At 44.3% G+C, this 17,746-nt stretch overlaps 1 protein-coding gene across 1 annotated transcript in view; it reads left to right on the top strand.

The window, feature by feature from the left end:
* CFAP54 (cilia and flagella associated protein 54) overlaps positions 1 to 17,746 on the top strand; it is a 1,075,777-nt gene that overhangs the window by 121,156 nt on the left and 936,875 nt on the right. The window contains exons 8-9 of the mRNA XM_069229529.1: positions 6,582 to 6,683; positions 8,300 to 8,498. Of these exons, the coding sequence (XP_069085630.1) occupies positions 6,582 to 6,683; positions 8,300 to 8,498 (301 nt within the window). The remainder of the gene's footprint in view (positions 1 to 6,581; positions 6,684 to 8,299; positions 8,499 to 17,746) is intronic.

Below are 17,746 nucleotides of genomic sequence, written 5' to 3'. Positions count from 1 at the left end.
TAACTCTAGTCTCCTGCAATTCGGGCAAGCCTGCTGCACATGGGGCTACTAGCACTATTAAAATCTACAAATTCCCAGCATATGATTGTAGTACGGATAAGGATAGCACATGTGGCATTCTCTCTGATACTGTGGTGACTACAAATGTAAAAACTGCAGGATTAATATATTTACTAATTGAATATTGTGATAATGAAGTCTCCATATACATGGGGGGGGGGTTAGATACAGTATTTGTCCAGACGCCAGGCTCATCGTTGTAAACATAGAGTAGCGCATTCTGATGAATGTATGTAATGAGACCTAAGAATACTGATCTTATATCATTCCAAGGTTTGCTTGTAATGTTTATATTGAAAATAAAAAAACTAAATAAAAAAATCTACAGAGAGTTGTGCTGCTTAACACCCTAGAAGTCTGAGAGTTCTGTGTTCTCACACCAAAGGTGCTTTTTCTCTGTTAATGTGGTCCAAATCTCCAAATGATTTAGCGTTTCTAACTACTAAACTCCCTCATGTCTGTAGATAGTGTTAGACCTGGAGTCCTTGATGTGGTTCCCCCCTAACCCTCTGCCTCCAGAACTCCTGTTTTTGCTGACTTCATTTTGCTGGCCTTACTACTCTGCACTCTTCACCACTGCTAACCAGTGCTAAAGTGATTGTGCTCTCTCTTTAAAACATGTTGGATTGGCTTTTACCCAATTGGCATATTTAATTTCCTTGTAAGTCCCTAGTATAGTGGCACTACCTGTACCTAGGATCTGTAAAATAAATTCTACTAGTGGGCCTGCAGCACTGATTGTGCTACCGGCTTAAGTAGCAGTTTAAACATGTCTTAGACTTGCCATGGCAACCTGTGTGTGTGCAGTTTTAATCTGCCATTTGTGACCCGGCAAAGTAAACCTTATACGAGGCCCAAACTTTCCATTTTACTAAATATAAATGACCCCTAGAATAGGCCCTGCACAGCCTAGAAGGCAGGGTACAATGTATTTAAAAGTGAAACATGTACTTTTGAGTTTTGTGCATGTCCCAGTAGGGAAACACTCTTAAATTCATTTTTCACTGCTGCAAGGCCTACCTCTCCCATAGGATAACATTGGAGTTACCTTTTTACATTTTATAAGTGTCATTTACAAATAAGAAAATGTATTTGGTTCATGTTTGGTGTCTCTGAAAGTGTAACAAAAAGTTATGGTGAAGTCTGATTTTAAATTGCAATTTTGAAAATGCAATTTTTAGAAAGTTGCCATTTTCCTGCATTAGCCATTTGGAGCCTGCAGCCTATCTCTGTGTGACATGACTGGGTGTAGTTGACAGCTGGACTTTGTGTGTTCCTCCTAGACAGCCACACACTACGGGGAGCTTAGGTGAGTGGATGGGCCATCACTGGCAGGATGGGAGGGAGGATCTGGATACAACCCCACTTGCACTTGAATAGGCTGTGTCTTGTCTCCACGTAAAGGGCTGGTTACCCTCTGTAGTTAGTCTGGAGGGCCAGAAAGGCAGCCCATCTGTGGACTTCAAAGGCTTGCCTTTAGAAGCTTCTCCCCACTTCAAGGACACAACTGTATATAAATACTGGACCCCAGACACCAACTCTTCAGTTCACTTCTGGACCTGTGGATGCTCTGCCAGGAAGAAGGACTATTGTGCTGCTGAAAGGACTGCCACTATGCTGGACTGCTGTTCTGAAGGGATGCTGCCCTGCTGTGTTGACCTGCTGCCTGCTGCCCGCTTGCCTGGGTGAGAAGGACTCAACCCACAGTGACTCCAAGGGCTACTTGGCTGTCCTCGTCCTCCAAACCTCAGGGACATAATAGGCTTCCACCAACCTTGCACTTGCAAGTGGACTCTGCCAACTACGCATCTACCCTGCCAAGTGATGCCACCCCAGTCCTGGACATTGGGAGTGGGGTTAAGATGCTCTGACAGCCTGTGGATCCAGTGAAATGACACATCTTCTCTGCTGTGTGGCACAAACCTGAGCACAAACTGACGCATTGCCACTGCTGCGTGGATTGGGCCCTTAGCAAAGACCTGCATCACCTCTGATGCCTCATCGGAACTGCCACTGTGCGACGCATCCTCACTCAGGCCCTTCACATCTTGCTGGACTCCGCATTGCAGCCTTGCAGCTCCTCTGAACCAATGCATTTCCCTACCTGTGCGCTGCATCCTCGATGCCAGATTTGGCATTGTAAGCCCTGTCGACCAGGATCCTTGTAATGATACAAGCCCTCACATCAGAGCCTCACTGCACTTCGGAACGGACACTGCTTCGGCTGTTCGACCCATCTTCAACATGGAGACGCTCAGCACTCCGCAAACCAGGATTCAAGGTACTTTCTGCAGCTGACCTAACTGGGTCCCTGTAACGTATCCATTGCGGTCGGCCTGATCTTGTGACTTTGTCTTGGTTTGATGACACCAGATATTCACAGTTGGTGCTTTGTGCTTTTTGGTGCTATTTTCGAAAAAAATCTTTAAAATTGAATATCTCCAGTTCTGATAATTGTTTTTTGTTACTTTGGACTTGTTTTATATGAAAGAAAGTTCTATTTTTTAACCTGGTGTGGGATCCTTTTTGTGTGGTACTTTCACTTTCTTACTGTTTGAAATGTTTCATACATACTTTACACATTGTCTCTAAATTAAGCCAGACCGCTCTATTCCAAGCTGCTAGAGAGTTGAGCACAGGTTAATTTAGGGTTGGATTGTGCCTCATCCTGGCAAGGTTTGTGGTTGCTGCTGGACCAGGGTTCACACCCCAGTCAACCAACAGTCCAATTTATTACACATAGCATTTCAGCTTTTTAAAGGTAGATTTGTGTTCTTTAAGCACCAAACATAATATAAAATAAATGAAAATTAAATGTATATTGAGTAATTGTACTGGTTATACCTATCCTACCCCCCAAAACACTTGCGAGGCCAAGTATGCCTCCATTATTTGCATATGATATTTTCTTTTGTTGGAATTTAGAAGGATGAAACGTGCTCATCCATTCACATTTTCACAAACTAATGAGTTTTATCCAGGGCTCATGCCAGGTATTTTAGTAATTTCTATAGGATCATTCATTTTTCCCTGTCGAAAACAAGATGAATGCATTCTTCTTTGAGTTTTGTGGGTTGTACATTCTACTTCTGCTCATTTTCCATTTTTGAGTATCTACTGTTCAAATTTTGTTGTGAGAAGAATTTAAAAATCACAGAGTATTTCAAACAGTGAAACAGGTGGAACACCTACACAAAAGCTGTTCTAATCTGTTGGTAATAACAATATATTTGTAATAGTTCACATCATGCTTCACGTAATACATAACATAATCTATCTGGCCACTTCAAAATGATCCATCAGTAAGCGGTACACTGATATACCCCAGCCTTGCCACAACTGTCCAATATGACCATCTCTAAAGCAGTATGAGTACAAGCAAACACAATTTCATCAAACCACTTTGGCCCTGGTCAACAATCACTCAATCGATCAAATCTATTTGCATATCACTAAAACACACTTGAGTCATCCAGAGCCATTATTGATATCCCGAGCTTCTAAAAGTTCTGGAGGTCTTACAAATAATGGCTAATTGCCATACAAATGTACTTAACATAATATATTTTCTATGGACTCCACTTTCAAGTACCAATAAAATTAAAAACGGGGCAGCTATTTTCACCCATATGCTCAAAGAGCCACCTCACCTCCAGTGAAAAGACATCAAGATAAGGTAGGGTAGACTCATATGTTGGAAAATGCCCCTTTTGGCATAGTTACCCCTCAACATTTTGCCTGAAATCTGATGCTAACTTGATTGAGTGTGTGCTGGGATCCCGCTAATCAGGCCCCAGCACCCGTGTTCTTTCCCTAAACTGTACCATTGCTTCCACAATTGGCACACCTGTGGCACACAGCTATGTCCCTTGTAAAAGGTACCAGTGGTACCAAGGGCCCTGTGGCCAGGGAGGGTCTCTAAGGATTGCAGCATGTATTGTGCCACCCTAAGGCATCCTTCACCAAACACATGCACACTGCCATTGCTAATTGTGTGTGTTGGTAGGGAGAAAAAGGTAAAGCCGACATGGCATCTCTCTCTGGGTGCCATGCCCACAAACCTCTGCCCGTGGCATAGGTAAGTCTCCCATCTGGAAGACCTTACAGCCCTAAGGCAGGGTGCGCTATACTACAGGTGAGGGCATAGCTGCATGTCTATGCCAGCCTGCCACTACAAGAGGAGTTTCTGACCCCATGGGGTGAGAGCCTTTGTGCTCTCGGGGGTCTAGACAAAACCTGCTCTGGGTGGAGGCTTCACACTGCCTGCAGGAGGAGCAACACTTCGCGGTGAGCCTTAAAGGCTCCTGCCTTTTATTTTGCTGCCTCAGGGTACTCCACCTAGTAGAAATGTCTGCCCCCCTGACCAGGCCCCATTTTTAATGGCAGGTCCGGCGGGAAAATTAGTAAACATGAGGAGGAGTTTCCACACGAGGTGGTAGGGTGCCCAGAGCTGAGAAGAACCTCTCCTGGCAGAATCTTCCATCTAGCTTTGGATGGTGATAGCCAATAGGGTTAGGAATGTGCCCCCCTTCTCAAAGGGAGTGGGCACAGGAAGGGTGTAGCCAGCCTCACGGTCAGTAGCCATTATCTACTGTCCTCTGACCTCTGTAACGCCCCTAAATATAGCATTTAGGGGCACCCCTGAACCCTGCTCTTCAGATTGCTGGTGACCTGAAAGAAGAAGAAGAAGGACTGAAGTCCCGCACCAGCAGTGAAGACGCTAGACGACAACTGACATGGCCCCAGCCCTACTGGCCTTTCTGCACCTTCAAGACTCCTGCTGCAAAAAGACGACACATGCTGCAGGACCAGTGACCTCTACTAACCTCCAGAGGACTGCCTGCCTACCCAAGAACCAAGATCTCCCAAGGACAGTGTCCCTGTCTGCATGGAAACCTCCAGACACTCCCCAGATCTAAAAGTCACGACCACTCTGTGCCCGACGCCCACGGCCTGAGTCTAGGTGGCCCACTGGTCCAGAAAAGGTCCCCAGGCAATTCTGACCTAGAGTCCACCCCTCCTGACCACCACGACAATGCCTGCAGCCTAAATCTAGAGGCTCCGGTGAAGATTCCTGACATCCAAAGGTACTCTTGCACCCGCAGCCCCCTGCCCTTGGGAAACCCAACCGATGGCCCAGCAGTGTCCAGTGGGCTCTCTATTTACCTATCCAGCCACTGGTCTTCTTCAGCCGACTCCCTGAACCAACCCTGCAGCCTCTTTGTGACCCCCAGGGTTCCTTCATTGAAAAGTATTGGGCGCCTGATGCTGTGTTTGCACCTTGCTCCCGGCCGCCCCTGTGCCACTGAGGGTGTGTGTTTGGTGCTGACCTGTGGGCCCCTACCCTGGTGCTGATCTAAACCCCCAGGTCTGTGGCCTGAAGGCTCGGGTACTTACCTGCAAGCCGTTTCTTTCTAAGTGCCCCCAGTCTCCATAGGATTCAACTGGGCGGCCAACACCAACTTTGACCTCTGCACCCGGCCGGCCCCGTGTTGCTAGTGGTGCACCATTGGTGTCTTCCTAAACTTTGCCCTGTGGACACCCTAATCCCCAAAGACTGGAATCATAAATCAAATACTTACCTGCAAACTGTGTTGATATTTTTCCTCCCCTAGGACTGCATTGCTTTCTATGAAAATTGCACAGTGTCTACTTTTGAAATTGAAAAGTATTACTAACCTGAAAACTGTTTTATCTGTGAATTTCAAACAAAGTACATTTGATATTTGAAAGTGATACATTCTTGAAAGTGTGCTCACCTGCAACAAAGATGCTTTTGGTTCTATAAATAAAGTAAAGTATATGTTTTGATACATAAAACATTGGCCTGGAGCTAGTCATTGAGTGTGTGCCTCATTTCTTGACTGTGTGTGTACAAAAAATGCTTAGCACTACCCTCTGATAAGCCTAACTGCTCGATCACACTACCACAAAAGTGAGCATTAATATTATGTACTTTTGCCTCTGTAAAGAATGTGGGGATCCACCGGACTCTGTGCACACCATTCCTTACTTTGGTATAGTATATACAGAGCCAGCTTCCTATATCATGTATATGCATTTATTTGTTTATTCATTAGTAGTTTTGTATAGCGTGGACTAGCCCTAACAAGGTAACAGGGCTTTACACAGGTTGACAATCATATAATACAAAGCAAGATTATATTATATGGTAATAATCATAAAAGAATGGTGCCAATCCAATATATAGTTTTGCGCAAACTCAAATGAACGAATCACGGGGATCTAAGGAGAGCTGCACATACTTGCATTAAAAAGTAAGCTCTGAATCATTGGGATAAATGAAATAGGATGCAGGTGGTCCAACCTAGGAGAAAATTGAGTTAATTATTAGCTTGTTTAGTCCTTTCTTGTAGTTCTTGTTGCCATATTCCGGTAATTGTCGGGTGGCGCTCTAGACATTGGACACACTTACTGAGATTGTCAGTACTTTAAAAGAGTTCCTAAAATTTGATTTTCCGCCAGTGTTTCTTTCACTTATTGTAACCTTTATGCTACAGGTGGCCATCATGATATTCAAAAGAGCAGTGTTTGAATCCAGGAGAAAGCCAAAAGGGGTTTTGCGGCCCAAACTAAAAATCAATCTGAAAGATACGGAAAAGGTACATTTCAACATGTTTCTATTTTTAATGTATGCTTGAACTTTGTTAAATATGTTTATTTTGTGTGCGACTTTACTGCCTTTAAATAGCAGCAAAAATAGAAGTTTTATTTTTGCTATAACCATAATGTGTTCTATTTGTTTTGTAGTCTGTCCTGCCCAGTGCTTTGCTATTAAAGTGTGTCACACAGCATGAGAAAGACATACGCTGGTAAATAGTTTGTATCAAATTAGATAGGATGTTAACCTATTTAAAAATTGGTGAGGCCTATTTGTCGAGTGTTGTATTGTTGAGAGAAGGTATTTGTAGATGCACATAACGGCGTGTGATACAAATGGTATAGTATGCCCCTTGGTAAGCTCAAAGTGGAGGCTGGACGCAGTGCAGTTGTGGTAGATGGGTTGTGTATGCATGACATTCTATGTGTGAGAGATGTGTTCTAGTTATAGTGCAGTTAGCTGTATGTACATCTAAGGGTGGCTAGTCAGGGTCTGAGGAGTTGAAGCGATGCTAAATTTGCCTGGGTGCGGTATTGCAGTAGAAGGGCTCTATGCATGTGTAGGGGCCATGCGATAAGGGCAATAGGAATATTCATATACATAATAGACAAGCAAAATACACCTTTTTGTTATCCATATGAGGGTTTGTCACAGTGGTTCACTCGAAGCCACTTGTTTATAATGATGCTGAACTGATGACGTGACTGTAAGATGAGATGCTGATAGCAATTGCCATTGGTCGCAGAGGAGGCAGCAACTAGGAGCAAAAAGATGCTCACAGGTGGCACTTAGGAGTTACGTGGTTGAGAAAAGAGGCTGTTAACTGAGTGCACTAAGATGCAGAAACATACATGTAAATGTGTGCTGAGAACAGGTTGGCAACAGTTCACAAATCAGTATACTGGGTGTGCTACGGTATAGAATGAGGCTATTCACTAATTACATGTAGGTGCTGGAAACAGACAAATTGCAGTTCAGCTAGTTGTACCAGGGTTCAGAGTAAAACAGATCATGGGGCTCCTAGGTATGAGGACTGAAACCCGATCAATATACAGGTTTTACCGTTGTATGGAGTGGCAAACTACCATGGAACAAATTACACAACATTTCGGGGGTTCTCAGATCTTTGGAGAAGGTCTGGTGTCAGAAGGATAGAAAATACACAGGCTGGTATGCAAAGAGGTCTTCGAGGATGTATAAAGTTAAGGCTAAGTAGTAGGACTGCCAACAGCACCTAGATTACCTTTTGTGAGTAGTAGGACCATGGATCCTTGCCCAAGTTTCTCCTGAACCGAACATGAGAAAACAGGTAAATCAGCACAAGAAGTTTACCTCAGATTGTTTTGGGATTTCATTCAGACACCTAGAAAGAAGGAAGCAGTTGGACTAGAAGGGCCTCTACTTTTAGATACATATCTTGAAGTGTTATTTACAATGTTGTGTACTCGCAGAGCTGAAATAGAGCAAGAACTTGACTTTGTACGAGAAATCTAATTATTGGTAGCTCGTTTGTGTACCAGCAGTTTATTGTTCTGTAAAATATACTGATGTTATAATTAAATCATTGCATTTACGCATCAGCCTTTGAGCAAGTATTTTCCTTTTTTTTTTTTTTAGTCTCCCTGGCCTCGCACTGCTACAGAAAGGCTGTTGATTGAAATGTTTGTGGGGAGTGCTGCCTACTTTCTGGCAATCCTAGAGGCTCTGTCTCGCAGCAACGTCCGAGGGCTTCTGCCTGTGACTCCTGTTCCTGATGAACCTGAGATCCAAGAAGTGAATGCAGAGCTACTTTTTGCTGGAAGTGATATCCTTTTGGGTAAGAAATTTCACAAAAAGGATAATGTGATTGCAGTGGCCTCATCACAGTGACAACTCTGCTTTTGTATACATTGATAAAAGGACATCTGATGGTACAGGTCGAAATCCCCTTTATAGGTTAGTGTTTTCATGGAGCAGTTGTCACATTGAACTATATCTTACAGCACACATACAATTGGCTTTTGGTCCAACCCTTTCAACCACTGGGTTACTTCTACCAACCTCTTATAGCCATTGTCTTGACACAGTCAATCACACCTTGGCTCAGCCTAGTGGAATATTTGTCTCTCAGCTAATGCTGTTGGCTGTTCGAATGTGTGCTTATTTTTAACTTCATGGGCTACTATATATCTGAAGTCCCCTCTGTCCACTCCTGCTGGCTCTTCCATGTTTTGCACTCTGTTTCCTTCACATGACCATCCTTCCCCTGTGAGGTACTAATCACCCCCTACGTGCCTCTACTTACTTGTGTTTCCCTGTCCCTCTCTTCCCTTTTTTCCCCTTTTGCTTCTTATCATAGCCACCCCTTCTTTACCAGCGTGCTCAATGCCACTCCTTCCACCCTCTTGCATTCTTACACCGTCCTCCCCTTTCACTGTGTGGTCCTTCTCACCCTCTACCCCCTTGGTTCCTTCTTCCCCATATCCTCTTTTCTCATGTGCTTCTCGTCAATCTTCGCATGCCTGAAATCAGCCACCCTCTTGTGTGCTCCACTCTATCTCTCTTTACCTTGCTCACTCTTGCCCCCTAGAGGCTCTTCATTAGTCTCTGGGACTGTCTTCTTTGTTTTTGTTTTGTTTCTGCTTTCAGGAAACAAAGGGCAGCCTAAACCCAATTAGGGCAATTGGAGATATGTTTTTTTAACCCCTTCGCTGCCAGGCCTTTTCCCCCTCCTGTGCCAGGCCTTTTTTTGCCTATTTGGGGCAGTTCGCGGTTAGGCCCTCATAACTTTTTGTCCACATAAGCTAACCAAGCCAAATTTGCGTCCTTTTTTTTTAACATCCTAGGGATTCTAGAGGTACCCAGACTTTGTGGGTTCCCCTGAAGGAGGCCAAGAAAATAGCCAAAATACAGTGAAAAATTCGTTTTTTTCAAAAAAATGGGAAAAAGTGGCTGCAGAAGAAGGCTTGTGGTTTTTCCCCCGAAAATGGCATCAACAAAGGGTTTACGGTGCTAAACTCAGCAGCTTTTTTCAACACAATTTTGGCATTTTATTGGGACATACCCCATTTTTGCAATTTTTTTGTGCTTTCAGCCTCCTTCCAGTCAGTGACAGAAATGGGCATGAAACCAATGCTGGATCCCAGAAATCTAAACATTTCTGAAAAGTAGACAAAATTCTGAATTCAGCAAGGGGTCATTTGTGCAGATCCTACAAGGGTTTCCTACAGAAAATAACAAGTGAAAAAGAAAAATATTGAAATTGAGGTGAAAAAAACATCAATTTTTCTCTATGTTTTACTCTGTAACTTTTCCCTGCAATGTCAGATTATCGAAAGCAATATACCGTTACCTCTGCTGGACTCCTCTGGTTGGGGGATATATAGGGCTTGTAGGTTCATCAAGAACCCTAGGTACCCAGAGCCAATAAATGAGCTGCATCCTGCAGTGCGTTTTTATTCTATACCGGGTATACAGCAATTCATTTGCTGAAATATAAAGAGTAAAAAATAGCTATCAAGAAAACCTTTGTATTTCCAAAAAGGGCACAAGATAAGGTGTTGAGGAGCAGTGGTTATTTGCACATCTCTGAATTCCGGGGTGACCATACTAGCATGTGAATTACAGAGCATTTCTCAAATAGATGTCTTTTTTACACACTCTCCTATATTTGGAAGGAAAACATGTAGAGAAAGACAAGGGGCAATAACACTTGTTTTACTAATCTATGTTCACCAAAGTCTCCCGATAAAAATGATACCTCACTTGTGTGGGTAGGCCTAGCGCCCGCGACAGGAAACTCCCCAAAGCGCAACGTGGACACATCCCTTTTTTTTTTAAAGAAAACAGAGGTGTTTTTTGCAAAGTGTCTACCTGTAGATTTTGGCCTCTAGCTCAGCCGGCACCTAGGGAAACCTACCAAACCTGTGCATTTCTGAAAACTAGAGACCTAGGGGAATGCAAGATGGGGTGACTTGTGGGGCTCTGACCAGGTTCTGTTACCCAGAATTCTTTCGCAAACCTCAAAATTTGGCTTCAAAAACACATGCTCCTCACATTTCTGTGGCAGAAAGTTATGGAATCTGGGAGGAGCCACAAATTTCCTTCCACCCAGCGTTCCCCCAAGTCTCCCGATAAAAATGATACCTCACTTGTGTGGGTAGGCCTAGCGCCCGCGACAGGAAACGCCCCAAAGCTCAACGTGGAGACATCCAATTTTTTGAAAGAAAACAGAGGTGTTTTTTGCAAAGTGCCTACCTGTAGATTTTGGCCTCTAGCTCAGCCGGCACCCAGGGAAACCTACCAAACCTGTGCATTTCTGAAAACTAGAGACCTAGGGGAATCCAAGATGGGGTGACTTGTGGGGCTCTGACCAGGTTCTGTTACCCAGAATCCTTTGCAAACCTCAAAATGTGGCTAAAAAAACACATGTTCCTCACATTTCTGTGGCAGAAGGTTCTGGAATCTGAGAGGAGCCACAAATTTCCTTCCACCCAGCGTTCCCCCAAGTCTCCCGATAAAAATGATACCTCACTTGTGTGGGTGGGCCAGGTGCCTGCAACAGAATAAGGCCCAAAACTTGTAGAGATAGAGGGGATAGCACAGCGAGTTTATAAGGACATATTCTTTTACACATCTTTAGACAGACTTTGCTTTGGGGACCCACATAAGTGGGGTGTCATTTTACTTGGGAGACTGAGGGAAAAACTGGGGAGTAGGAATTTTGTGCTGGAGCGGTGATCCTACTAAGAAAAGTCAGGAAAATATGCTTTTTTATGCAAATTGTGAGGTTTACAGAGGAGTCTGGGTAAGAAAATGTTGGGGGAGACACGCAAGCCAGACCTCCCTGGACCCCTTGGGGTGTCTAGTTTTAAGAAATGTCTGGGTTTTGTAGGTTTCCCTAGATGAAGGCCGCACCCAGGACCAAAAACATAGGTGGGCCCTCCCCCCCCAAACACAGGTATTTTTGTAATATATAATTTTGATGTGTGCGCATACGTCCGTGATGTGCCAAACACAAAAATTGTGAAAAGAAACACACTTAGGTTATGTGAAAAAGACCCCTCACCCACCAACCAAGTTGGTGGCATGCTTCATCATCGGGGTCCCACCCGAGGCACCTAGCATGTCACAGGTGTGCTGCGACACCTGATTACAGAGAAGCAGGGTTTGTCATTTTTACCACACATACTGGTTGGATTTGGCACGAGGGTGAGTGATGGTTCAGTGGATCAAATTTTATTAACAAGAGATTTCACAAAAATGAAATGCACTGTTAATAACTGAAAGGCAAAAAACTGAACCAATGACTCACAGCTAGTGAGCTGTAAAGCCGCGACAAGGCACCAACCGCTTTACCGTCCATTCACACACCTTTCATACATGACACGCACAAGAGCATTCACACCGCCAGCCACGGGCCCAGCACATTACAACACTCACATCGACAGACCGCGCCACTCAAGGGCCCATCTCTTACATACGCCCACATGCCTGATACAAGAATCACACCAGCTGATGGGAGTGTGGACTGGCATTTGGCTGGCACCGCCAGCCAAGCGCCACCCCGAGCACACCGCCAGCCAAGCGCCACCCCAAGCACACCGCCAGCCAAGCGCCACCCCAAGCACACCGCCAGCCAAGCTCCACCCCAAGCACACCGCCAGCCAAGCTCCACCCCAAGCACACCGCCAGCCAAGCGCCACCCCAAGCACACCGCCAACCAAGCGCCACCCCAAGCACACCGCCAGCCAAGCCCCACCCCAAGCACACCGCCTTCCAAGCGCCACCCCACGCACACCGCTAGCCAAGCGCCACCCCACGCACACCGCCAGCCAAGCGCCGCCCCACGCACACCGCCAGCCAAGCGCCGCCCCACGCACACCGCCAGCCAAGCGCCACTCCACGCACACCGCCATCACTTTTTTTTGTTTATAAACAACAAAGAAACCACTAATTATAAAATAAGCACAAAACTACAAACACAAAAGCTCTAACTAAATACGAAAGAGATGCCAACCGTGAAACATATGAAAATATAAAACAGACAGCTTACGCTCACGGTATTTCCCGGAATATTTCTTTTTGGTATGGTAACTTCTATTGTCACGTGGGCTCTCATTATTCTAAATGAGACTACTGGATTTCTAGGTAGCAGGATCTATAACGGTGTGGGGGACTGAGTCTGACCCACGTGTAAAGAACTCTGTCACCCTAAATCCGGTTTTTGCTCCGGCTAACTAGCAGTGCCTCATTTCTCCCATGTGGAAAGAATGATTCGGCAGCCGAGCGCATGACATCTTTGGAACTTCTCAGGGAAGTCGTGGTTACTCAGATCCAAAGCAACTCTCTTATTTCCAATATGATCTCATAAACAAATGACAAAGACAGTATAATTTTTATATAATGTTTTTAATAAAACAACTGTATTTTAGATATTAAGGCGTGAGCCGCAATAACCAGAACGATACAACACAGTAGGATTGAAATAGTCACCAGGAGAGTAAAACATAAGAACAAAGCTATCATATTGTCTAACAGTTTCTACTCTCCCTCTGCTTGTTCTATTTAGAGCACAGCATGTTAAGCTTCTAGCTTGCCTATTAGAATCACTGTGGAGACATCAGCCCTCATACCTGAGCAAAGACCTGTGATCTTGGTTCAGCATCTGCAACGAGGCAGTCAGCGTCTAGTTGTGGTTCCCTGGTCGGAATCTCCCTCTTGCGTGTATTGGGACAAGGAAGTGATTTTATAACTAACATGTCATTGTGATCACAAAATGTCCCTACGCAGGAATGCCAAGTCTAAACTCCTACCACGTCTATCGGCAATGTACCAGACTGTATCCTTGACTGAAGCACAGAGTAAATATGTTATGGAGAACTCCAGTGCTGAAGTAGGCAAAACAGTGTGATATGAATAAAAAACAACACCGTAGAACTGGCTATTTGAAAAATAACAGTACGAAGCCTAATAAAAAGCATGTAGAGCAAAGTGCACAGAGGCTCTAAGCTGTCAGCAAATGAATAAAATATATTCAGGGCAGAGTGCACAAAGGCCTAAAGCCTGAAGCTAAAGCGCAATGAATACATAAAACTAACCACACTACACCCTCCCCTTGTCGGTAGCAAGTGGTTCCAATAATATAAAAGGATGCCCCAAATATAAACAATACCTAAAACAATTATTTCGACAAGGTGAGAAGACAACAAAGTCATAAATTTAGGTAACATGTGATCATAAAGCCAAATTCAATATAGTGTCAATTTCGTAAAAATCCAATCGTCAGATAGAAGCAATAGAACGCAGGAGTTCCTCCACTTCGATATATGTCAATATCGGAAGATCCACGCCACAAAGTACCATGGAGCAGGTGTGAACCAAAGCCCCAAAACCATTCAGGGCGGCACCCTGTGCAGGGCCTATGAAAGAGACAATACCATCTTCCTCCAGGAAGGGAATCTCATAAACTGCCTCACGAAGCAAGCGCATCCGTAGTGCACAAGTCTGGGAATGAGCCCTAATCGGGAACATCAACAGATCAGTATCGACCATTGGAGGGCGCTGCAGTGAGAGACAGAGAGCCAGTGCATGTTCAAACGAGCACCAAAGGCATCGAAACACAGGTTGCACACAATCCAAAACCGGTCTGAATGACAGAGACCAGTCACACTCCAAATGTCCCAGGAGTGTTGCTCCTAAATGCTGCATCATGCGTTCACGACACAGCTGCGCTGACGGGAGCAGCAATACAGGATCTCGTTGTGACAGGACAGCCATTGCGAAAAAATAGCAACAACAGCAAGACTCCAGCCAATAAAGCCAAAGTAATTGGGAAACCCCCAAAAATGCTTCCGAAAATAGAATGTATAGCCGAAGGTATCAAACCGAATATGGAAGAGAAGGTATGAGCAAAACCAACACCAACGGCTTTGAAAAAATGTGCAATACCAGCAGTGCTGGATGCATTCAATATATGTCCCACAAGTTCACCGAAGTGATTTGGAAAGTTAGTATTCAAAAGGGACTGTATCTCCGCCGATGACCTTGCCACCTGAAGTGCGTAGGTCTCGCTAGCAGATGTAAGGGCCACATGCTTTTGAAACAATAAAGCTTTTAGCCGACTCAACTTGTCGAAATCAACCTTGGAAGTAGCAATATGAGGCCAGATGTCCGCTACCTCCCTAAATTGAGTGGGGGGAAACAACACATTCCCGCAGCACGTAACAGCCTTGTTGACAACGACGATGTAAACTATTCCGGCATGCATGCCACAGCAGCGTTCGCTGTTAAGAACAATGTAACTGCCGTTAGAAAGCACCTGGAAAGTGTTTTTAATAACCAGGACTGGAACTCCCTTCAGATAACAAGCTAAGTTAGCAATCGAAGCGTTACACGCCCCGTGCAAGGACAGCTGTTTACAAACCATTGAATGGCTGACAGAAGCTTCGCATTCGCTGCCGCTAAGAAAAACCTCCTTCAAACCATTAACACATCTGTACTGAAAGGGAAGCTCCCACACATCGTGTATGTAACTGTCTCCCAATAGTTCATATCTACCCACCGGAATGTGCTTCAAACAAGAAGTAAATTGCAAAGTGGAGATAGGCAAATTAATAACCCCATGAATCAACCACTCAGCTGACGGAATCTCAGCTACCGTGAAAGGCAGTTTCTCTAATTTCTCAATATTTAACATAACATATGTCGCTTCCTTTTTAGCCATCAGTTGTTGTTGACGAGTCAAATTAAAAGAGATAAAGATCTCTCTGGCACGAACGTGCTGCCATGGAACGCGACCCGCCTTCAAGGTCTGAAGAGTCCAACCCAGCTGCATGATGGACTGCGTCTGACTCTGCCCATGATATAAAGAAAACATGTCCGATTTAATAATGTCAATGGCAGAGGAAACAATGCTGTCAATCGTGTAAACACGGTCAGAAAGGGTATGCATGCCATTATCAACAACAGACAAAGTCTGCATCAGATTTTCCTGATCAATCTGCCTCAACCGGGCTGCAGCCTCTTGTTGTGAAAGCTTCCAAATCTCAGTATAAACCTCGTATAAGAACCTTTTCTTCCGTGGTACTTTGGGACCTGACAAAAAATCTTGTAAATCATTATCATTAGACAGTAACTTGAGATGTGACTTAACTGCATCCAGCGTGGATGACTTCAACCATTGCTGGCAAAGCTTCCCCACACTGTATGTAGTTATAATATCAGCATGTTCTGGTGATACGTAACGAGGGTCTGCCCTACTAGTCCTGAACCCCCCTGAAGAGGTGACAAAACGTTGATGACACACATTCGTGTCTACAGGCCATAATAACCACCCGCCCGGATGTAACGATGAAATGTTAAGCGTACCATTCTGGACCCAATGTGTAAAGTCACTAAAAGTAGCATTCACATAGTGCTGCCAATTTTTTTATTTAGAAGGGACAGGTATACTAGGCAAAGTCAACTCCCTAATTGTCGCTAAGCCCAAACAGCTAGTCTGTTGCACTGTGTCATTGAGGAAAATCATCTGCACAGGGATAATACATGCTCTAAATAACGTGTCCCTGCCTTGCATTTGCCAATTTTTTGAACCCCAAACGCTTTTCAAGTCAACAGTTTTAAACCAGTATTCATACCCCTCGACTGAAAGTTTAGATACAAACAAATTTGAATACAGTAATTTAGTATCGGTCAACAACATTTGCTTGTTAGAATACGGGGCAACTTTAAAATAGTAAGACTTAGCATTTCGTTGATCATGCCCAGAAAAATATGCAAATTTATCATAATATGTTTTCGAACTCCCTTGTGGAGGAGTCGAGCAATGTTCCCATTGCACATAATTAAACATGGACTTAGGGCTACTAGCTTTATGAATAAAGTGGTGTCCATAATAGTTGTAGCAAAACATGTCACCATGATTATCTCTAAATTGGTAAGCATCTTCATCGTCATAGACAGTATAATATTGCAAATCTGTTAGCATAGAATCTACTGTCTTCACATCCCAATCATCAGAAACAATGCCAGGTATAACAATATCATTCATTGATAATTTGAGGACATACGGTATTTGAATCAATTCAGTGGGACCATATATATCAAACATTACTTTATCCCACACAATCCCATCCGGAATTGGTATTGCAGAAATGTTGACAGTGGACAAGTCTCTTCGAACCATATGAGACGGAAAATGCGGTTTTAACACAGTCTCCACGTGCTCAATGTCAGATCGATCAGGAAGAAAATGACCATGTATTATCAGAAAAAAAGTAACCACAAATCCCAACCATAATAAAAGAGTCATCACGGCCAAAAACAGCCAAAAATAGTTCCAAGGAAAAACTAAATATGTGCGTTTAAGCCAACCCAGCAGCCGTCGTGGACCGTGGACAGAAGACATCGAGGAGGAGGAGCGGGACACATCATTATCATCGTCGTTGAAGCAGCCAGAAGCAGTTCTAGCAAAAGGTGCAACTGTGAACAAAGAAGCAGATGGAGGCTCTCGCCGTGGCACGCTATAAACCACATGTTCAGAAACATCAGTAGAACGTACAGCAATTTGATCAAAAGATTCCATATTAATCGTCGTCGGTGGAACAATCGCAAGATCATCATCCACCCTCCCCAAGCTCGGAGAGGAAACAGCGATGGTGAAAATCACCTCCAGCGGGACTTCTTCCCCAGTAGTGAGAGGGATTCCGGAACTACTGGGTGTCCCTCTTGGTCTGCTGTGCAGAATCGGCCACATGTTGTAACTTGACATTATCAATGGAAACAAAGCGATTTCCTCTGGCCCCTCGCAGCGGCGGTAAAATCACAGTCCTCGTGCCGCTCACCCCCAATACAGGGATAGGTTCTCGATAAGAAGGACCAAATTCTTTTTTAACTGTGACCTTTTCACGCACTAGATCCCCAATCCTGGGTATCCAACCAGTAGGTGTTACTGGCTCATCCTTAATTCCTGAGGAGGCAGCACTGGCAGAAGAGTTATCTTCACGGAATTGTTGTAAATCCTGCAAAACAGTGACACGATCATTTATGTCAAAGGGCGTATCTGCCGCCTCCACACCAGGACCA

The sequence above is a fragment of the Pleurodeles waltl genome, chromosome 4_1, assembly GCF_031143425.1.
Source record: "Pleurodeles waltl isolate 20211129_DDA chromosome 4_1, aPleWal1.hap1.20221129, whole genome shotgun sequence".
Lineage (NCBI taxonomy): Eukaryota > Metazoa > Chordata > Amphibia > Caudata > Salamandridae > Pleurodeles > Pleurodeles waltl.
This window is presented reverse-complemented; position numbering and strand designations above follow the sequence as displayed.